Source organism: Temnothorax longispinosus, chromosome 4, assembly GCF_030848805.1.
Source record: "Temnothorax longispinosus isolate EJ_2023e chromosome 4, Tlon_JGU_v1, whole genome shotgun sequence".
Classification (NCBI taxonomy): Eukaryota; Metazoa; Arthropoda; class Insecta; order Hymenoptera; family Formicidae; genus Temnothorax; species Temnothorax longispinosus.
The window spans coordinates 16,212,710-16,236,472 of record NC_092361.1 but is presented as its reverse complement, the minus strand read 5'-3'; the positions used below and the strand labels follow the sequence as shown (position 1 = coordinate 16,236,472).

At 39.4% G+C, this 23,763-nt stretch overlaps 2 protein-coding genes across 5 annotated transcripts; one reads left to right on the top strand and one right to left on the bottom strand.

The window, feature by feature from the left end:
* Positions 1-214: 214 nt before the first annotated feature.
* LOC139812204 (uncharacterized) lies at positions 215-15,775 on the top strand. The gene is made up of 2 exons (XM_071776866.1): positions 215-549; positions 1,057-15,775. The coding sequence occupies exon 2, from the start codon at positions 1,183-1,185 to the stop codon at positions 2,242-2,244; it is 1,062 nt and encodes a 353-aa protein (XP_071632967.1). The 5' UTR covers positions 215-549; positions 1,057-1,182; the 3' UTR covers positions 2,245-15,775.
* Positions 6,860-19,103, bottom strand: Arp5 (Actin-related protein 5). Of its 4 annotated transcripts, XM_071776864.1 has the most exons (9): positions 18,947-19,103; positions 18,729-18,857; positions 18,075-18,389; positions 17,713-17,993; positions 17,388-17,606; positions 17,015-17,313; positions 16,719-16,899; positions 16,022-16,647; positions 6,860-6,984 (listed from the first exon to the last, which is right to left on the bottom strand). In XM_071776864.1, exons 2-8 carry the CDS (start codon positions 18,835-18,837, stop codon positions 16,024-16,026), a joined length of 2,028 nt encoding a protein of 675 aa, XP_071632965.1. In that variant the 5' UTR covers positions 18,838-18,857; positions 18,947-19,103; the 3' UTR covers positions 6,860-6,984; positions 16,022-16,023. The 4 variants fall into 4 exon arrangements, with proteins under 4 accessions (XP_071632965.1, XP_071632964.1, XP_071632963.1 ...); XM_071776863.1 differs by lacking the exon at positions 6,860-6,984 and having other exon boundaries at positions 15,924-16,647; positions 18,729-18,875; XM_071776862.1 differs by lacking the exon at positions 6,860-6,984 and having other exon boundaries at positions 15,924-16,647.
* Between the last annotated feature and the right edge of the window lie 4,660 nt (positions 19,104-23,763).

Below are 23,763 nucleotides of genomic sequence, written 5' to 3'. Positions count from 1 at the left end.
GTCATCTGTCAACAATTGGTACTTTAAATAATCCTTTCTTTTTTTTTTTTTAGAAATCGCGAGTATCAGCTCCTTCGTATCGCCTCGATCTTGCATCAATCGACGCGCATCCGTTATATCCTGTTTTTCGCGTTTCTCGTACGTTTAATACATTTTTAATACCTAAAACGTTGTCGAGCTCGCGTTTACTTCGAATTACCTGTGACTCCGTTTGTCGCAAACGCTCGGCCGCGACGCGAGGTCCAATCGTCGCGAGCGAATCGGGGTCGGCGGGGCGGGCGGGCGCGGCCTAAGGCGAGCGGCCAATCAGGAGGCGCGGCTCGCCGCGCCGCTCGACGGCAATCTCGCGGCTCGCGCGCGTGTGCGTGCGTGTGGGTGCCCGTCGCGAAATATAGTAGCAGCCATCTTATATTTTGTGTCGGAGAAAAACAAATTTGACCGTACAAATGTTTCGCGATTGCCCGTGAAGCCGCACGACGCAGGGAGGCGGTGCGCTCGATGAGGCGCGACGTTTTTCGACCCTAGACCCGGACCACTACATCAGCAAAGGTTCGTATCGTGCGGGCGAGCGCGTCCCGTTCGTTTATTCCCTCCGAGGGGAGACGCGCACACGACGGACCACGTACCTCCTTCCCCTCCCCTCCCCCTCTTCCACTCGGCGAGAGGAATCCGGTCTCGCTCGCCGATTATATTTCCGCCGCTTTCTCCGTCGGCCGACCCTTTAAAAATAGAGCGGCTCGCGTCAATCGCCACCGACGGCCCCGACCGAGGTCCCTCTGCCGTGGCGTCCGTGCCGTGGCGCGACGCGCCCCGCGGTTAAAAGTTATGCAATCAGCTGATCGTGTCTGGCTACCCTCTGTCACTTGTCAAAGATAAATGTCAAAGCGGGACCTCGGGTGTCTAACCTGACACACGGTCGGACCGCGCGCGCCGCAGCCGTCTCGTCGGCGGGTGATGCTCGCGCGCTGATTGACGCCGCTTCCCCTCCCCCCCCCCCCGTGTCCCTCCTCCCATATCCAGGGCGTACCGCTCTGAGATCTTTGTTCACGCACGCAGGTGGATTGGTACGCAGGATATGAGCAGTTTGTCAAGCGCAACCTGACTCTGCTCCCCCATCAGCAAGCAGCGCAGCAGCAGGACGAGCAGTCTCAGCAGCTGGTTCAACCGCAGCAGGCTGACATTATGACATCCATGTTCGATCAGCAGATCAAGAGCGAGCCCATGGGGTTCTATTCGGTCGCTTCCAGTCGGTCGGACGGATCCAACTCCATGGTGAATCTGTCCGACGATCGAGAGGATCTCTCGCAGCAGGAGGGTCACCTGCAGCCTCAGCAGCAGACGTTGCAGATGAGTCAGCAGCAGCAGGGTCAGCAACAGGGCCAGCCGCCGAGTCAGCAGCAGACGCAGCAGAATCAGCAGCAGCAGCAGAATCAGGGTATGCAACAGGAGCAACCGAATCGCCAGTCTACGGGCCAGCAGACCGTTAAGGAGGGCTCACGGTCCAAGCCTCAACCTTGCAAGGTCTGCGGCAAGGTGCTGTCCTCCGCTTCCTCCTATTACGTGCATATGAAACTTCATTCGGGGAACAAGCCCTACCATTGTACAGTATGCGAGGCGAGTTTTTGCCGCAAACCTTATCTGGAAGTGCACATGAGGACGCACACGGGCGAGCGACCTTTCCAATGTGAGCTATGTCTGAAAAGGTTTACGCAAAAGAGCAGTCTCAATACTCACAAACGTGTGCACACGGGCGAGCGACCGTACGCGTGCGACATCTGCCACAAACGTTTCGCCGTCAAGAGCTACGTCACGGCGCACCGTTGGAGCCACGTAGCCGAGAAGCCGCTGGTCTGCGACCGATGTTCTCTCACGTTCACGTCCAAAAGTCAATTTGCGATTCACATCCGTACACATACCGCCAGTACCACTTACGAGTGCAATATCTGCGGACGTACATTTGTACGCGACAGTTATCTGATAAGGCATCAGAATCGGGTGCACCGCGACATGAATCAGAGCAGCTCGAATCACAATCCGCCGACGCCGCAGAGCAGCGGTGCCGGCACGCCGGGCGCCGGCTTCGAGAGTCCGGTCTGTGATCTGCGCTACAGCGAGGGTCCGTCGTCCCTGGACGGTCTCGCGGGAGCTAAGGGCGCGGGCATCGCCGCGGAGATCGCCAGTTTAGCCAAGCAGAACAATCTACAGCTTCCACTACCGCTGCTGCATCCGCAGACCACCAACTAGTGTTTAGACAGCAGCAGCGCTACCCAGTCCCTGCCGCAACACCAATCACCACAGCAAGTAGTATGTCCCACCTCGGCGTCTTCGCCGTTCACACTTAACTCACCTATATCTCACATCGAGCACACGAGCACACCGCAGAGTGTCTACCAAACGACGGGCTCCTCCGATCCCTTGGAAAGCCCCAACTCCCAACTCTATCCGCACTTGTCGTCCCCTCTAGACCCAACGTCGGAGTCGCAACATCATTCGCATCAGCTGCACCGCGGCATCCCTCCGCCAGGGCTTCACCCCGCGCTCTATCTCTACGCTGCTCAGTATTCGAACACGAGCCCCGCGACTTCGTATTCGGAATATATGCAGCGTAACAATTAAAACGCGAGTTTTCATCTAGCATCGATCGGCTTCCAACGTGAACGAAAATACCAGTGAGACTGGTGCTATTTAATCGCGTCGGTTGATCAAAGTGCCTATCGAGCATCCACTTCCGGTTCGTAACAACGGATGCTCGCTCGTCACGGTTTAGGAATACGGTTTCGGTTTTGGTGCAGGAAGGGATACGACTACTCAGCTCGATCAGTCGCGACGTGATTACCGTTCGATAATTGTTCACTAATATTTTGTGTCTTTATATCTAATCTAATGGATTTTATATTCATGAACATCTTTTAACGTGGGATTGAATAGCACCCGCTTGAAGCGGTGTTTTTAATCTTTGAACGATAAAATCGTTCTGATCGCTATTCGCGGATCATTTCAATAAATCGATCGCTATTCGTACGCGATGCTAGCTGAAACCGAAGCGTGTATCGTTTCTACGAGTCTCCACAATTTCAGCACTCTTGTTTCGCCTGATTTTAATCACATTTCTGTGAATACATATATGTCGCAGAGATTTTGTGTAATTCGTTTTTTTTTCTTTTTACAACATTCCTAGAGACTCCACAAAAGAACCGGGATATTGTGGAATAAATACAAATTATACAATCTTACTAGTGATTTTGCAAAGTCTTAGGTTCTATCAGCGAAAGTGTAAGTTAAAATTTTTATTAATTTATATTTATAAATACATTAATTTTTAGTTATTCTACTATAATATCCCGGTTTGTTGTGGATTTTAACAGTAAAGATTTCTTTATTCGACTTAACTGGTTATCTTAATAATCGTCACGACAATACCACAATTAGTTTTGGTCAAGACGTTTCGACTATAGTTTTGGTCTTTCTTAATCGATGTAACTTTGACGATAATATATGTATATAACACCCTATTTAAAAAATTGATTGCGAAAAATATCGATTATATATAATATAGGTCAAATAAAAAAATCTTTACTGTTAATTATTCACTGACGAAATAAAAGTTACTTATTTGGTTTTCGTGGATTTCCTAGGAATTTTGGAAAAAAAAACGAATTACATGAAATCCCTGCGATATATACATATGTATATACACATATACATATGTATATGTTACGTGTATATACATATATACATTATGCGAATCATTACGACACACACATATTTATATTATATTTTTAAAGGAGTTTAGTCACTTGAATCTGTGATATAGATAGTAATTATTGTCTACAATGTTTAAACTATTGGTTTACTATTTTGATGAATATCAAAACGAGGAAAATGAAAAAGCAATGTCACGAGGTGATCAAAAATTTTTTAGCAACGTTGGTCTCTACCGAAGGTGTGTTTGGTAGACACCCTTATTAATTTTACAACAGCAACAACAGTAACACTCTATATGGCTAATTCTACTATTATCACTGCTATTATTCTAACTACCCACTATCACATCTATCACCACCACCGACATTTCCCCAATTATATATTATCTATCGCTACTATTACGGCTATTACTACCACTATTACTCTACTGCTACTACATACTACTATACTACTAAAAAAAAGGAAACTATTACGATCACATTATCGCTAAGGATACACTCACACATGCGAGAGCGCGCGTTTATTTCGGCAAAGTACGTGTACTGCATACGACTACGGCCCGTCACATATAGTCGTCATGGTTTCTCTTTAGCTTGAAACGCTACGAGAATTCCTTCTGTCGCTTTCTCCGTAGATCGTAAAAACGTTCATCCCTTCGCAACATCGACGGATATGTTCGTATGTGACGAGGTGCGCGTTTGTGATAAAAAAAAAAGAAAAGAAAATTGTTCTTCGTTAGATAGTAGAGCACACAGCTTTCAATCAGTTCCATAGTTGTACTTACTTTCCACATATCTCGAGGTGTACACAGATATATATATTGTATATACATATATACATATACGACGTACGAATGTATTATAAAGCGGAAGTGTAGGAGAATGCAGGTCATTTACACAAAAGAAAGAAGTTCTACCACGTAAAAGGCGCAATAGGCTGTTGATTCTTCGCGAACGCTCTTAGCCATTAGTTTATTATTAACTCCTTGTTCTCTCTTTCTCTCACAATCACGCTATTACGAGCTTCATTGCAAGCGCGGGGGAACCATGACAACCGCGCGTAGAATTGGGAATAAATCTCAAAGTGCACGCATCTTAAACGCGGCCGTCGCTCTTCGAGCTAATCGAAATCCGAGATAACTGCGACCACACGTGTAAATGCAATTCATCAATAATTGCGCGTTAAGCACGCGCGAAACCGCGTTGTAGAGCTACAAAAGGTACACAAATCGAAAGAAGCTATATATATTTGCGCTAGCGTGCCTCGAACCCCCTTATTGTGTGGTTCTCTTTTTTCTCTTTTTTTCTTTCCCTTCTCTCTTTTTATCTCTTAGACTCTTCCTTTCAGCGATCTAATTTTCACATCGTGAAATGATCAAAATGATCCTGCGCGCGTATGCCTGAGGCTTTCGATTTAAAGGAGGATGCGAAGTCACCTGGGCAAGACTGATCTTTATCGTAACGAACTACAAGATACGAAATGTTTATTCTCTTTCTTCCTTTTTGTCTATTTTGTTTTCTCCTCATTATATTCTTTCTTGTTCTTTCTGATTTCTATTTGAGGCGCATGTAAGCGCGCTTAAAAGAGGATAGTGCGATAGAGTCTTTCATTGATGAAGAAGAGCCGCGTAAAAATGCATATGTTCGTGGACGAAATGAGTTAAGTAACCGGGCAGTTGGTTAACGTAATCCATCGTTTCATTAATTAACGTGTAGTTAATTAATCAAGCGACTGGTCGCATTGATTAAAATTTAATGAGCGATTAAGTTAATTACGCGTGAGAAATTGTGAACGCGCGATTTTTGGTTCGCAATTATGTTGAGGAACGAGGTGCAATGAGAGAAAGCAATTGATCTTTTTTTTTTTTGTCGGCTAGTCATTGGGCAGCTCTACGAGATATTAAGTGTACTACAAAGCTGTGATTAAAGCCTCCGTGCATATGACCGCGCAGCTCCTAATTATAGTGATATAAATATATATATATATATATTTTGTAGTTTATTATAAATATGTAAGTAAAAGTGAAATTAGATAGCCTTAGGAATATTTAAAAATCGCAGTTCCGGTCGATCGGTTAATTATTCACTCACGATCTCTTTCTTTTTTTTTCTTTTCCCTTTTCTTCGTTTTAGACGCATACCTTCGCAGTGTTGGGCAAAGACATATATATGTAGGTATCATAAGTTATGGGGAGGACTCGCAATTTATGCGAGTGTTTAAAGAGAGTTTTATATATATACGAGTGCGCGCGGGGCGCGGGTTTACGTTTTATAAATTTTTATATAACGATCGTACTGTTTGAAATAGATGCTTGCTTTTTCAGAGAAACTACTCTTATCTTATCTAATGCGCTTTAAGCTGATTTATTTGCCAATCCGAAACGAATTGTCAGTCGTTGGATGCACGCAATTTACGAAGGCTATTTGTTTTTCTGTTTATGATATTTAAATATGGTCGCGCAAATAGGAGATAATGTACGTGCGTGCATTCGTTTAATCAGCAAAAGAGTTTGTTTACTTGCGTTCTTAAACGTTAAGACTGGAATTGCACAAAACGATTGTTTCGAAATTTCAATTACGGGCGACAAATTCGCAATCTAAAAAAAGATCGCGCTCGCCAACGGCAACGATTCCCAATGCTTAGAAAAATGCGAGCGTCGCGATTGCATCTCTCCAGTGAATGCGATGACCGGCAAATTTCAGCCAGAAACGATCGTAGTCAGTAACATCAGCGTCCTGAAAAATGTAGTGAGATTTTCAACTGTGTTAGCCAATACGTATAGAATTAGGAGCTATTTCAGACAGTATGTCGCGTACATATAGGCTGTATGCGTATATTTTTTAGGATTGCCCAGCACTGACGTATCGAAACTCTCGAATCCGGTAAATAACGATCTCACACACACCGACCGCTTTTTTTTCCTCGCGGACGTATCTTCGAGTTCTGGTATTCGCGACATGTATATCAAAAAAATGTGTATTTTCGTAAGAAGGAAGGGAGGGTGGGGAGGTGGAAGACAGGTCCTTCCTTCGGGAGAGCCCTCGTCGGACCAATACATATGTATATATGGCAGACGATAAAAATGAAGAAAAAAAAAGAAAAAAAAAGGAAGATGACGTTTCTGCGGCGCTTCTAAAGCGCGGAAAAAATACGTCTACAAGTGCTATATATACTTACACATAACGCGCGAGACGAGCGAATACTTCGACGTAGAATGCGAGATTGCACATTTTCTTTGTTCATTTACCTCGATTTTCCTGCCTTCCCTGGTGTCCATGTCTACAAATTTTTTTCTTTTTAGTCACCAGACAATTTCGATGCTTTTTATTACCCCCTTTTTTTATTTAGATAAGCGTGAAAGATCTTTTAATTTTATGTATGATTAAGTATTCGAAATGATTGTCTTTGTCAAAAGATAGCGTGCTAAGTCGCGGATATGTGTATTTATGATGGAGATAACTCTAACGCCTGACCGAATTCGTAGATGATTGATATTAAAAAGTTCGAGAATTGTAATATCAACTCTTTGTTCTACTTTCCTCCCGCTCGTGACTAAGATAGATACTCATTGGCTTATTTCTGTTCTCTACGACTGATATTCCTTATGACGTCTTGGAATTATTTCCGGTATTTCGAAAGTCGATTATCGTCGCGACGGAGACCTCGCACGGCTTAATATTGATTCGCTCTTTCCACTTCGCGTTACAACGTCAGAGATCAATTGATCTTACGTCAGTCATCGATCTGGCGTAAGATTGCTAAGATCAATCTTATTATTTGTACGAAAAATTCGACGTTAGGGTATCCTGGTCATCGTATTATCGAGGATGCGAGAATATGTGACAGGCCGTCGCGAATCGCAATGAAAGGGAACGAGACGACTCGTGAACCTTGCAATTTTGAAAATTCTGAGAGCACCTTGTAACATAGTGTAATCGATAAGGGAATCAAAAGACGTATTGCGCTGGGGAGATAGGGGCGTAAAAGCTTCCACGTGAAACGGTTCGGCAAGTTACCGCGTAACGAATTTCATGGTTCTTTGCGAGCATTAGCGATTTTATTACGAATACGAGAGATCGAGAGCGACTTTTGTATATACTCAAGTCATGCAGTTTTATCTGAATAGTAATCGTATGTTAATTCCCGTCATTGCGATAACGAGCGTGTTTAGCTGAAGAAATTGTTATAGCTTGTGATACTCGATATATAATCTGCTGGATCTAATGATCGATTCGATTGCCATTCAGCTCCTGCACAAATGCTGTCTTCGCTGAATATGCGTTGAATGTCTAACGACGTCGTTAGGAAATACACAGTAGGTACTGGTCTTTTTTACGTAAACGTGGCTAGGTTTCTTCAACAAAATTTCAACCGCGCAAAAATCGACAAATGACAAACGAACTTTCTATATTTTTGTGGTTTTATGAAATTATTGTACGGAGAGCAATACAATAAGGGGCAGCGATTATATTCTGAGTTTTCGATTCTGGGTGAAACAATATTCAGATGAAGAGTATTAAATTATTTGACCTAATAACAACAATATTCGTGAAAAATTGTAATACATGAAGAAATGTAATATAAATCATTATATGTAAAGCATTAAATGTAAAAGAGATAGTATCAACTCATTTTGTGAATGTTTTGCTGCTTATTCTTAACGTATGCAAAACGCGTCTGTTAACCAAGTATTTTGGACAATATGTCTTTGTGATGAAGATACATTTTATAAGTTTCCGTAAAAAAGTCATGTACAATATACTTGCTATTAAAAATTGGCTGGTCAGATTTATGTCTGTGATTATATTTTATTACATTAATTTACATTGCCAGTGGCATTAAAAATTTTTATTTGGAATCGGGAGCGCAAAGTTGATATTTAATTTAATTTTAATTATGGTATTTAATTTTATCTTCCGAAAGATATACGAGCAACAAAAATGTGTACTCATGTAAATTTTTATCTAACATTAGTGATCATATCCTGTGATTTTATATTAAATTTAGTGCTACTTAGTTTCCAGGATAGCGATATTCTGCAGTGTAATCGTTATATTATCTATCCACATTTTTTATTTTGCAGTGCGGAAGAAATACGATTATTACAGATAATAGTAAACGAGCGATAATAATGGGTAATCTAGCTATCTATAAATAAAGATTTTGAGATTGCTGTATCGTTTAGCCTTTCGCGCATTTGAAATATAAATGCTGTTATTTGCCATCCATTACAGTATTAGATATTTTCTCACATTTTTATTATCTAAGCAACTTGTAAAGAAATTAGTTTTCAAAATTCATTATATAGGGTAAACTCGGGTAAGATGGCCAATCTATGTTCTTTCAACCTGTAGCTCGCTATGAAACATCGAATGAACACGGGTTGGCCATCTTTCCTGTATAGCCATCTTACCCGAGTTTACCCTATTTATATAATATCAATGAATAATATTCATTATATATTTAATGTTATTGTATTTTGTAAAATATATGTATAATAATTTATATAAAATATTTGTATCTAATGAATCATTTATTATAATTTATGAGATTATGCATATAGGATATATATCCTACAGTCTAAGGATTTGTTTTATGCAAAGCATAAATTCATGAAATTCTTCCGCACTTTTCTCAAATTATCGTGTCAATGACGATTAATTAATTTTTACTACAGTATCTCTGTCATTTCATAAAATTGATAGCTGTGTTATATTGGAAGAGATATAAATGAGAGTTATCTTTAACGACTTTATTTTTAGATTCTTCCATCGTTATTATGTTCAGTTCTCGCTAAAAAAAAGTACTAAAAGAAAAGTTATTTTAATCAAATGCATAATAAAATAATTTATTTTAATTTGACCGATAGATAAATTAATGAATGAAGATTCGAGGTATTAAAGATTGGAGTATCGACACTTATAATTATCTTTTTAAATTATTTCTTGCTATCGTGAAAATTTAATTGAAATACCTCATAAACTCTTCCTTATAGATATATAATTTTACGCTCATTTCTCAGTGACGTTGCTCTCTTGCGTTTGAACATGATAGATCGGTGATATTGATAGCAAATGCAACTAGCGATCGCAATGCGTTAAACAACAAAAATCATCATGCGTTAAATTAAATGAATATCAGTTTGTGGATTCTAGGATGCCATACAGTCATGGAGATAAGAAGATTTCGAGTCATGATAAAAATTGGTTTTACGTCGAGGGTGTAAAGGTGTTGATGTTAAGTTATCTGCGTAATTTGCAAAATCTTACACAATCGTATTTAGAATAAGAAACAAAAAATTTTAAATATTTTACTGTGTTTTGGAATTCTCAAGTCGTATCTTTTCTAATAGTATAGTATATGCCATTAGAACATTTATTTATATACTATGTTGTTTATGTAACATATGCAACCATATGTTTCTATAATTTAATAATGAAATGAGGAATGAAATATATATTATATACATAACATATATGTATATGTGTGTGTGAGAAAGATTTTTTTACGTATAGAGATTTACGTTCGTTGTATATTTTTTAATGTATTATTTTTCTGTATAGATTTTTATATACAGAATATAATCGATACGTTTTGTTATGTTTCATATAAAATTGAATTTTGCTGGACCTTTAAAAGTATTATTATCTACTATAATACTCGTAAAAAATGTCTTTTATATAGAAATAAATAATTTTAATCGTATTTTTGTATTCTAAATTGAGAATAAAAAATCGTGCGGCAGTTACATTGCGATAAAAAAAACAAGGAATTATCATCTTCGAAACCGCGAGTAAATTAACATAAAAAAGATACGGTTATACGAACTATTATAATTGTACAATTCTATTGGAATACTCTTATATCGTTATGCTATTTTGTCGATCGATTTATTACAAAAGTTCTTCATTTCATTATAGATACATATTATGGCATTTTTTTCCATATTTAAAGTAACATAATATGCATATTCAGGCAAGAGAAAGAGGAAGGAAACGAAACGTAGAAAGCATGTGATCAAAAGGAAACACACATTTGAGAAAAATATTATATTCATTTCACGATTGTGATTGCGAGACTGTTTAACTTTTTGTTCCCCATTTTTTGCAGCGCGCATACGACAATATCAACTAACGAACTAATCGATCGATTATTAGATAAAAATCTTGGAACGCTCTATATTTGTCAATGTTAGATAGTTCGTCTTCGTTACGTTGATTAGCTATCATCTCGAATGTATCACGTACTCTAATATCCTAAATACTCTTATACAATTTAGCTGGTAGTTGCACGTATCTTCCTGATGCATCCTTTCAGTGAATTTAAACCGAAAATGTGGAACTATTGGTGGTGGCACCCTTACCAAACCTCTCCTATACACATATACAGAGTCGTCCTTGGAAATATTGCCATTTTCTGAAATTTGCATTATTCATTGGAAAAGGAAAAACGGATCTCCGTTGCGATATTTTTTTTTTTCACGCATGTAACTATGTTTGATCTCTTATTAAATCGGAGAAGATGTCAGCCAGGAAAGGACCAATTTGATAATCGGCGTTTCAGTTTACGCGTGAGAGGGATTAGATACGTTTCTCTGAACGCTCCAATGAATAGCAATACCATAGAAGAAAGCGACAATGTTTTAACGGACCACGTTTCATTCCCGATACTTTAAAAAGCCAGTTCCTGGTCCGACTACCTTTACCAAGTGCTCTATCGTGCCGTGCGATCGACTCCGTACTTTGTGATAGCCCTGGTAAGCGCACCTGGGCTAACGTTTTATACCCTCGCGTCGCCTGGCACGAGCAGCACGTGATGTAATTAAACCTGACTTTCATAGTAGGGGATTCGATCGAGGAAGGTCTCGCAGGAGGGGCGGGTGGATGATAAAAGAAACAAAAAAGAAAAGAAGGAATTCGAACTTTCGAATTTAACGAAATCGGTCTCGGAGTCCGACGAACGAAGGGGTTAAGGGGTAAGACACTTAAAAACCGAACACGGAGGGAACTTGACGAAGCAGAGAAAAGATGGGGAAGGAGGGGGGAATTAAATTGACAATGCTCGCGTCGCTCGACATTGCGCCTGTACCATTTTGCTTCTTTAGCAGAGTACAATGCCATTTATTTTTGTAATACGTTTACGTAGGATAGCTCTTATTTTTATAGGGGTTTACTGTGCTACCGTAAGTCTTATAGAGGCCTGCGTAATAAAGTAGTGTAGGAATTTTTGTAGGTGTCGCAGAGTCCACGGTGGAATATATATACATATATATATATATTAAGAAAAAAAAAGGGACACGCACTTCTAGTACTGGCTTTAGTTTGGAACGGACACGGAGACGCGCGACATATACACACCCACACATACACGAATACGTAGCAGATAAACTATTGTCAGGGCAATGATTCTCAAAGCAATCTTTCCGCGGGCGAGTGAAGCAGGGAGTGGAAAGAGGATGGGAGGGATCTGGCAGGGATATTTCCGCGTGAGGGAAGAATATTAGCGCAACATTGAATTATACAGCAATAAATGGATATTCCTCGGCGGGTGACGGTCGCGACAAAATAGGCGCTCCGTTTTTCTTTTCATTCCCGAGGGATGGAGAATCGTCGCCGTAGCGACTATACGCGCGTCGCTCTTTTCCGTCATCGAGGCGGTGGATCATTTTGACTCGAGCGGTTCGTTTGAGCCCCACGCGCTCCGAACTAGATTTAATACGAATGTAAAAGAGATGTACAAAGTGTACCGGCGCGCGTCAAGCGGATCGCTCGAGGGGAAAGGACGTAAACACAAGGAGACACGTCGGGATTGAACAACCACGTTGAGAGATATAAAATGTCACGTAGCGTTTCCGAATCGCCGTAGAAATAATCGATTCGACAAGAGACATTAGACGGAGACGGAAACGGCGAAAACGGACGCATTTCGCCGTTTAGACGGCGTTCCGTCGGCTTTCTCCTTTTATTTGAGATATATTGATATTTTTGTAGCGACCCGACAAGAGATTTGAGACACTTTTCGCATGCACGAAATCTGCACATGTATATACTGCATATAACAACGGTCTTCCTCGTCCAACGATATTTTTTTTGCAACGACGGCGGGAGTGCGCGCTTTGCATTCACTCTTTACAGCTTCACCGTCGCACTTTCGCAATAATAATGCACAGAGGTGATAGATCACGTAAGGGAGGTCCACAATATGTTTATGGAAAAGTTCTATGTAGTTCGAGACGTTCTGCAAACGTACGTTTTAAAGTAAGATTTTTCGTGGATCATAATTTACATATGATACTAGTCCTGTTACGTATATGTCTTAAGTTTGGAAACGAGATACGAGATTGATTTGTGAAATCGGGGATAGTTTTCGAATTTTTATACACGGTAATGTTAACGTTGTCCGTCATATTATCATGTTCGTTATATAATTATTTCCTAGCTCGCTCTAAATGTATCTCACCGTTAACTTCCGATCACCGTATACCGTATTACGTTGATTCTCTCCTACGAGCTGTGAAGGGTTAATACATGTTAAATCTGGTCTATCGGGGGGGTGCTAAGAGTCACCAGGCCGTAAGTACAAGCGTAAGTTCTTCTCTATCGCTAATAATTCTCTCAACTCGAGTTTTTGAACGGTGCCTAAAAGCCTTGATATTAAAAAAAAAGGACGAACGAAAGCAAGTCCGGAATTGCGTGTCGTCGAATCCTTGGCGAGTAACGGGTGGGTATAAGGGAAGTGGAAGGAGCAAGGGTTGCTGGTTAGCCGCGGTATTTCACGTACCCGCGTCAGCAATATCGTGTAAAAAAAAAAAAATCACACAGGAGGAACAAAATTATGAATACGACGATAAGATATACCTATGTACCGTCGATGCGTAGAAAGTATCATGTCACGTGTTATATACACCCGCAAGTGTGTATGTATGTACGTACGTATGTATGTATGGTGTAAACAAGGGGATTATCGTAGCGCTCCGTTAAGGGAGAATAAAGTATATATATATATATATAACTGAAAGGAAATAATAAACGCTACCGAACTAATATAAACGACAATGAAGATGTAGGTAGATCTACGCCGATTTATGTATGTACGTAAAGTAAAATGTAAGAATCGCGAGTAACGTGCACTTTTGTAATAGTCATTTTGCGAAAAACGATGAAAAAAAATATATATATACAACAGAAGAAACAAGACAGACGATATAGCAGAGATAATAAAAAGTTGAACGCTTGGTATAACATAGTTTTTATCGACATATCCTATCCGAACACATCCTCCTTACGTACATACTGCATACCTAGTTATTATTGCAGATACATGTTACATATAGGATATTTTATGAGCAAACGATACTAATATAATTACGATTATTATTATTGTAATTATTTTGATTATCACATCATTAGCGGATATTATTAATTATTATTGTCACATAATTAACGCGGCGGGTATAGGTGCGTATAATATAAAAATGGTACAACTAAGGCAAGCATGTGTTGTACATAGCTGTCACAATCTTTGCCCCCCACCATACGAATACATATACATAAATATATATGTATATATATACAAATGCATACAGCCATTATATTGCAGAAAAAAAAAACATTAACCGTTGTTGTACTAGTTATTATTGTGAATTATTATTATATTATTACTTTTCATCCTTATATTATTATCATTATCGTTATTACTATTATCGTCATTATGATTATTGTTATCATTGCCATCATTGTCATAATTATCATCGTCACCGTCATCGTTGTCGCGGCGTCATTTTAATGCTACGTATTACTTTTAATGTTACATTATTGTTGACGGAAGTAGCCCCTCACTTATAGCATATGCGGATCAAAAGTTGTATTTATTTGCAGATTGGATTCTACCTCAATCTTATTGTAAACAAAACTACCCAAGTGTCCTCCACGCCTATCCTTCCATTCTCTGAATGAAAATTTCATAAGATATAGCGCGTCGTTACAGGCGAGAGATATTGATTTGCAGCGACCTCAAACTGTGATAGTTGTAATGGATATTTAAATTAAGTTTTTTTTTGCGCTGTATCGAGGTACATATAACTCATCGGTGAATCTTGCGAACGAAATACACGTCTGTAAGCTCATTACATGATTATGTGTGATAAACGTGGCATAAAATCATCAATTATTATGCGAATATACCATTTAGAACTTCGTTATCTTACATCAGGGTTGTTTTAAGAATTATATTAATTTTGTAATGAGCTTTGTAATTTTCGTTTGCAAATATTTGGAACACTGTACGCTTTTAATATTAGATTTATGTTGTACTGTTTTAATAGAAAGTATTTATATATATCTCAACTTATTTCGGCATGTTGCCTATATGTAAAACTAAAATATGTATTTTATGCAGAAGATTCTAAAAAAAAATATCTTATACATGATAGCAATGTGTACATCACGTTTGTATTTTGTGCATCGTGAGTACGCAATATTGTGTAAAACACAGAATTGTTTTTTCTTTAACTTGATCAAATATGCTTTATGAACAAATGCTGTGCACTTGTGATCTAAGAGTTTGTGATGTCATCGCGCACGATATGAGTTTTTCTTTCTTCGTTCTACGTCAGATTAAGTTCAAGCAGCCGCAAAAATTGAAGCGTTACACATCGCGGTATGGGTTCCTTTATTAATACGTTGCGCAAGAATTAGTAGTGTTAGTTGTAACTGCCTATGGGGCCTCGATGATTTCAGTGTATTATTATATTGTGATGTTAGCTTAAGCTCTCGCGGACCGAGATCGGAGATTTGTAACTGAGGTTGCTGTAAAATCAATCTTATCGCTAAGGTGAGGGATCACTTTCATAATTTTTTAGGCTACACGAAAAACGCCCAGAAGCCGATGTCGATTGTCCTCGAAAAAATAAGAAAAGTAAAACGTATCCCGCGTAATTGTGTTGAATGGCGAAATGCGATGTTTGGGAACTGTATATTGTGATCAGCAAACAGACTACAATGTAGTTTGTTCGTAATAAAATGAACAAACAAAAATACTTGTGTAATAAAGTAGGTATCCATGAACAAAAGTTGGTCATATCTTTCGCTAATATCCATACAATAATAAAAACCTATCATTCGTATATACCATGGTCGAACTGTATTTTATACATTTATAAGCTTTATATCTGCTAAAATCTTGCCAACAAGGTAGGTATTTAAAATGTTTCACATATATATGCTTTTTTAATTTAATTATATTTAACTAGTTCGATAAGTATAAACACATAATAAAAAAAAGTAAATGTACATATTAAAACTTGCGAATTAAATACCTTTATTCAATTTCCACATCAACCACGGCATCCTCCACGATTACTTGCTCGGATGTTACAGGCACTTGTATCATCGGCAAGGGATCGGGCGATCGGGTGTAAGTATTACTTGTCGAGTGTTCTTTGAAATACTCCCCACCTTTCTCCTCGTATTCCTTGCGGCTGACCAAATATTCCGGAAAATTGCCATTTAGACCGAAATCTCTTGCACCGTACCAAGCATCCAAGCTGGTATTTTTCGCAATATTCACTTGAAAGTTCGATCCGAAAGGTCTCATTTCGCGCAGTTCACGTTTTAATCTTTCCAATAATCCTGGGAAAGCTGTTGATCCACCGGTAAGAAACACATTGCTCACAAGACGCGTTTGTTCATCAGGAGTGTACTGTTTTAAAACAAATTCAATTGTCTCAGCAATCCCAGCTTCTACAGAACCAATCATAGACGGTTGAAACGACAATTCTGGCGCCCGTAGACGTTCTACGCCTACATGAAGCTGATGAGTTTCTCCAGGAACCATTGGAACGCTAGATCCGGCACTATCAAATTCTGGATCGTGATGACGTAAAACATCTTCCAATTCCAACAGTTTCTCCTGTTCTAATTCCGAATCTGAATCGCCACCTTCCTACAAAAAATAAAACACATCTTTAAATAAAATATCAATTTGCATAACTTCGCAGATAAGAAGGTATATACCCTATTTATAACTTTGTACACGTCCCAGTCTTCGTCTCGCATACCAAAATCATCATCGCGCTTTTCTTTTTTCGCTAATTGGCTAATTATGCGCATCCTCTCCTGTGCAGCGGCTGTTCTTCGCTTCGCCATGTCTTGCCTCCGTTGTCTCTTTGCCATACGTTTGTCTAATATATCTTGTCTATAAGAAATAAAGATTTAATAATTTCTTAATAGATAAATATATACACAATGGATATACAGTTGTATATAATTATTTTATTAATTAAAGTTTATAAAATTGATTGAGAAATTACCTTTTTTTTCTAACCCCAGCAATCCATTCATCAAAATCCTGCTGATCCTTAGGTTGAAGGCTTGATTTAATTTTAGGTTTTTCTTCCATTATAATATTTTCCTCTTGTGAATTAGCAGCAACGATTTTCTGTCTAGTCCTTTCTACTTTTGCTTGTAAATTATTAATCATTTTTATTAAATCAGCCTCGTTTGCAAGAGAGTAGGATTTCAATGCTCGGCCAAATTCATCGATTTCACCTTCTTCTAGAAGATCTTGGACTGCTAGCAATTGATTAAGTTGTTCTTCATCTTCTGCTAACTGTAAATAGATGCATAATTAATCATCGCATATAAGTAATAATACTACATATAAATAAAACTATGAATACCAACTCTTTCCTCCCTCTTTCTTGCATTAATTTCCATCAGTCGCCGTGCTAATTCCCGTTTTCTCTCTTTTTGTTGCTCAAGCGTTAGACCAGGAGCAGTAGTGGGTGCAATATATGGTAATTGCACTCTTAAAACATGTGTGTCATAATAATCTACATCTGCCCACTTGGATAATTCTTCCTGGTAGTTTAAAGCAATCATCGAATGCTCGTGTATCAACTCCTGGCGATTATAAAACAGATATTTAGTAATTGTTGAAAAATACAAAATATGAAATATGGATATCCACTCTTTATTCTTTCATTTCACTGTAATATATGATATGTACCTCTGCTCGACTAAGCGTTATTGCATTGACGTGTACTGGATATTTCAATTGAAGGAGTTTATGCATGTACGACGTGATATGATATCCACCAACGTTGATCCTTCTCGCGTTCATGGCATCCGCTTTCCCATCCAATATCGGTATTATGTGAGTCGTATGATAACCTACGCTAACTATCAGACCATCAGGTGGGCAATTATTGTGCTGATACGAAAATAAACAGTCGATTCCATATGCCACCGATGGTACATTATAACATTCAAATAATAATTCTGCCATCACTGAAATGTATATTTAACATGTAGGGTTTATAGAAATTTATTGAAAATTAAAAATGGCAACATAAATTGCTATCTACTTACAGTTACGAGAATAGTTGGGATTCAGAAATGCTTCTGTCAATATAATTGGGTGATTTACGCTACCCTCTGTATCAATACCCATGTGTGTGAAAGTATAATCAAATATCTGTTCTTGGGCCTCAAAATGTGTCACTACATTCCGATCAAATTGAGTCTTCAATTGAAATCGAACAGCTTCGATGTTCGCTATGTCATTCCCTACTTGAGGTTCCCCATCTTTCTTGCCACGTTCCTTCCTTGGTTTTGCTATAAGATTCTTGAATATCAACTGCGGTTCCTTTTCAGTAGCCCAACCGACTCTACAATTGTAGGACCCTAATGTCAAACAGCATTGTTTAATTTATGGAATGTGCAACATAATTAGACTATATCGCTCATTTGGTACAACAATAACTCAAAAACCCAAGTTTTTTAGAAAATAAACAATGGTTTAAATGTTTTTCAATCATTAAAATTTTGTAATATTTTTAAAAAATATGATTTTGACATACTGACAGCTAATTGTAGAGAAATAAAATCTAGCTATATCTAGCTATATGTTAGATATGTTGAATATCTTCATACCTTTATTCAATTGAACTCTCACCGTTCTTTTGCTCAAAAATGACAATTGTTGTAACAAAAGAGTGATACTACAAAGACATTACAAATTACCATTGTCAATCACAAGTGGCGTACACTCGGATTTCACTCGCTCCGGATAAAGGTGTATTATGTCCGGTACGGCCTTTATATCTTTCAATTCAATCAATTCTATTTCCATTCTGTCAGCTTGGAATATACCTTGTAAACATTTAGTTTCTATTATCAATGTGAAAGAAATCGAAAGTCGATGGTAATGATGGGGAGAGAATGACAGTACTACGTCCTACCTCAGAACGCGAAAATAGTGAATTTCTTATTTTTCTTCTTGATAAATGACAGCTCCCGATCCCCTAATTCCAAAAGTTGTAAACTAATTGAACTTTAATTGCCTCTAAAATCAGACGGAGAGAAAACAGAGAGAAAACTGAAGACAGACATGCGGCGTTTTACATGAAACTCGATTACTAGCGCCTCTACGTGAACAAAACATTGAACTATGTAGTGACGGATATTTTCGACGGGTAATACATGATTTCAAATCATTCGACTCGAGTAATAAGTAATATCTCTGGTAATATACTGGCTGCATTCCGATATTTACTGTCAGTAGTGGACATCTATATTTTACGTCACGTATATACTATAAGATTTTCAGTACTGAAAGTTGTTGACAGTGAATATCGGAATGCAGCCTATGCCAGAATCCAGAGTAGCTCGTGGTTCGTGGCTCGGGGCTCGGGAAAGGCTGGGAAAAGCTCGCGCATGCGCAGCAAGCAGTTGCAATGGAGTTGAAAAAATCATGTCCAGACTTGGAAATAATAAATTTAGAGGGCAATTATGTTATATCGCAGGGTATTAATGCCCTTACTGACCGTAAGAATTTACGAAAGAAATTTGATTTCTGTTACAGAATTCAAATCGTTGATGATAGCTTGAACATATTACTTTTTTCCTGTCAACTCCTGGAAGAATTACATTTGTACTTTCCTACTTAAAATTACTAACGGAGTGCAAAAACTTGAAACATTTACATCTCGATGAGGTGAATTTCGAGACACCTGAGAATTTTTCCATTATTATCGAGCAATGTCCTAAATTACAAAAATTCTGTCTCCTGAAGTCCAATGTTAGCTCCGACTTGATTGACCAATGGAAGGAAAGTCACCCACATGTGTTACAGACTGATTTTGAACAATGTTATCTGTGATTTAAATTTTCCGGTGCATCACACTGGCGGTGCAGCACCCATCTGGAGAAGAAAGTGTTTTCCATTATGATATACCCAGTGAAATAAGTTCTATTTCAGGAATCTGTTTTATTATTAAGATAGAGGTATTAAGGTAGATGATCAAGGACTTTAGTTTATCGGGATTTTATAGTAATAAAATATTATAATAAAATAAATTTTTATATTTTTTAATAAAAAATAACGTGCTTTATTCAGTAAACAGACTAAGATTATTTCAAAAATAAGCTTTTCAAGTGTTTGTTGTGTAATGTTTTTGCTTCGTCCATCCTCTTTCCTTTGAGTCAATTAAGATAAAAAAAATATCGGTTTTGATTTTTGTTTGAAAGGCTCTCAGCGTTCGTCGAATGGATTTTAATCCCAAGAGATATAACATCAATAACATAATAAACATCCAAACGAAACTCTAACTCGAAGAGCTTTCTTCGCTATTTAAAGCACCGCAGCAGGAGACCCGCCAAATCACAGCCGAGAGGGATGGAGAGGGTGACACGTACGGCGTCCGGCGTTTATTTCGCCCAGCGACGGCATCCCACTCGTTTCAGTCGACACAAGAAGGAACGGAATATTCGGCGTACGTTCACTTTGCAACACTCCGTAATCAAATTTCTTTTCGTTCACGAGAGAAAAGAATAATTACGCGAGCGACACGTCTCGCACCTCGCACCGACGTTCAACGCCGCGCAGTCGGGTGAGACCATGAGACGTCGAGCGTGATTGGCTCGCGAGTCGAGCCCCCCCGGTCCGGCCAATCGCGTTCGGCCGCCCCTAAGCCGCCTGCGCGGGCGGCCGCGGCGGCGCGACGTCACGCCGCATACCAGGCGCAAACATTGAACATGAGAGAGTGAGAGTATAATAGCGTATATACGTACATACAAAAACACCGCGCGGACGATTGATTTGCCGACGAGCAGTCTTGCCACCTGTTTCCATCAATAACGTTCGGCGTACCGCTATTACTTACGAAAGCTACTCGGCTATCGCGTTCACTCGATGAATCTCGCGCGGATGTAAAGTGATCGTGATCATCCGTGCTGTGTTTTTCGGAACTCGCTCGTACGATTGGCACTCCTGCTCCTCGTTCCGCGGGCCGCGAGCCGACGACTGCGCGAGTACGCGCTCAGCAATCCGCAAATGTGTCAAAAGTGTTCGTCGGAAGGATGTGTCGTGCGAATCGCTCGAGGTGGAAACGTCGAGGTGAAAGATACGGCAATTATGAGTGATGTATACAGTTTTGCTGAGATATTTTCGGGCGATAATCGGGTTCGATCGTTCCGTCATGTCTGGACTCGATTGAAGCATTCTATCTCGCGTCGCGGGCGTCGCGCTTTGAACGTTGTGCCGGAATTGTCATCGTACGATTTATACTCTCCGATTCTCTCTGAAAGGAGAAAGCGGGCCGTCGAGTGATATTGTAGAATCGAGTGATTTAAGTGACGGAACGCCCGCGCTGTGATACATCGCTCGTTCGTGAATATTTCGTGTGGCGTAAGTTAACACGGCCGGCAATCACGATTTTTCGTGCGAAGTACTAATTGTGCGGTTTTTCATTCGCGAGATTTACAAATTTAATACCGTACTGCGTGTGCGATATATTTAATTTTAATTGTGCATTTTCGATTAATTAATCGCGTGCCGTTAACTAATCGTCCGCTTGACTCGCGTAGTATCGCGCCAAGTTGCCGTCATTTTGAAAGATTTCCGCCATTCGCGTAACGACCGGAACGCGGTACGAATCGGTGTCGAAGACTCCTTCAGGTTTGCACGATAAATCTGTGTTAGAATATTTCGGCAAATGATATATCGGGAGTGACACGCTCGGCCTCGGTGTTGCGTTTTGTTGCGCAACGCGCTTTGTTCACGTGAAAATCACCGTGCGAGAGAAAAACTCATCGCGGCCACAGGCAGCTAGTGCAAAATCGTTCCGTGCGTCGTGTCGCATAACGTTAGGATCCCTCGACTATCGCGGACAATATGCAGTTACCTCCCGTGCAAGTATAATGGTGTGCGTGTATCACCTGCGAGTAAAAACTCTCGAGAGTAAGGGCCAGCGCACGAACATTGCCGTAGCGTCTTACGCCTTACGTGAGAATTATATTGCGTTACGCGACACGCAAGCCAATCTTATGGCAACGCACAAAAAAGAACGTAACGTAATTAGTCTTATGTTACGTACGTTACATTACACTTTTCTTCGTGCGTTGCCGTAAGATTGGCTTGCGTGTCGCGTAACGCAAGATTCTCACGTAAGGCGTAAGACACTGCGGCAATGTTCGTGCGCTGGCCGCCTGGCCCTAACTTTCGAGAGTGATTCTCGCACATGGACATACTCCTGAAAGTACCTAAAAGTAGGTACTCTCCATTTGCGAAAATCACTCTCGAGAGCTACTCTCGAGAGTTTTTACTCGCAGGTGGAGACGCACCATTACGCTTACGTTCAATGATTCGCGCGGGATTCAGTGACTCGAATATCGGGTGACGAATACTTGCAGGTTAATCGGATACGTACTTAGCGTGATCGATCTATTCGGTCGTGGGAATCGAAGCGGCACGCGACGGGAGTGCCGAACTTGGATCGCATCGCGTACTTTTGCGCGATCCGTTTGATTTCAATTGATCGTTTAAAATACGTGTGTATAAAGCCTCGCGAACAATTAACGAGAGTGTCGTGTAAAGTGGCGTCGGGGTGAATTTGTGTCGGACATTATCGAGAGAGCTGACAACCCGAGAGGTCAACCTGAGAGGAGGAGGAGGCCTAGGAGAGGCATCGGGCATCGGCGTACCAACGTTTCTGGTAAGCGTTACTTTTTATTTTTTTGTAGAGATAATCCCTTTTTTCGTTTATCTTTCAGTTGCTTTATATTATTAAACCATGATTCGGAAATTAAATTAGTATTACAAGAAATAATTTGAAAAGTTTGATTAAAGTTGATTCTAACATAAAGTACTTTTTCGAAATAGTAATTTAAAAAAGTGTTAAATTGAATAACGAATAAGATGTTCGATGGGCGTAACAATTATTTAATCGATTCAATTATTTATATGTTACAGAAAATATCCGCGCGGGAAGGAGTATCTTCGCATTGAGGGAACAGTAGCTGCCTGAGAGGAGGTGGAGGCCTAGGAAAGGCATCAGGCGCCGGCGGAGCAACATGCGGTAAATATAATTTATTTATACTTTTACATATATTATATCTTATACGGATGGGTCATTTACTTTTCAACCGGATAGTTATTCATAAAATAAAAGTTAGAGAAAAAGAGTTTTATTTTAGAAATTCTATAGAAGCTTATGTTCAATGGATAGAGTATAATTCTTAAGAAATTACAAGAGTATTTCATTAAATTTGTTTAATAAACAATAATATAAAATTTAGTGTTTAGTAATCATTTTTTGAAATATTAACTGTCGCTCTCTTTTGTGCCCTGCTTTAATTCGGATTTTATATTTGTTTGTTACAGAATCATCGTAGCGACGTTGCAGAATAACTCCGCCGTTGCGCATTGGTCGGTGAGTGATAATTAAAATTTTATGATTAAGGTAACGGATTTATGACAATTACGTCAAATATATTGCAGAGACGCTATGTCAAGTTATTACAATAAATTATTACATATATTACGTTTCATAGATTCGTTACCTTAAAATGGAGTGACTGTGTCAGATTAGGATTTAACATTTAATCCTGATGGATAAATCACATAAATTGATTTATCGTACATTCTGTCATTGTAAATTCTATCCCAAATATCTTTCAGGATTAAGTGTTACATAAATTGGTGCAAGAATACAATATATACACTTAGGCTACGGTCAACGTGACGCTACAAATGCTTCGAAGCATTCCTCTTCTCTTT

Excerpts from the sequence above, each read along its gene's own strand:
- Arp5 (XM_071776864.1), bottom strand. The coding sequence starts at position 18,837 with ATGGAAATAGAATTGATTGAATTGAAAGATATAAAGGCCGTACCGGAC. Across the intron at positions 17,607-17,712 it reads TAACGCTTAGTCGAGCAGAG|GAGTTGATACACGAGCATTC; the intron begins GTACATATCATA and ends TATAATCGCCAG. Across the intron at positions 16,900-17,014 it reads GCTGGGGTTAGAAAAAAAAG|ACAAGATATATTAGACAAAC; the intron begins GTAATTTCTCAA and ends TATTTCTTATAG.
- LOC139812204 (XM_071776866.1), top strand. The coding sequence starts at position 1,183 with ATGACATCCATGTTCGATCAGCAGATCAAGAGCGAGCCCATGGGGTTC.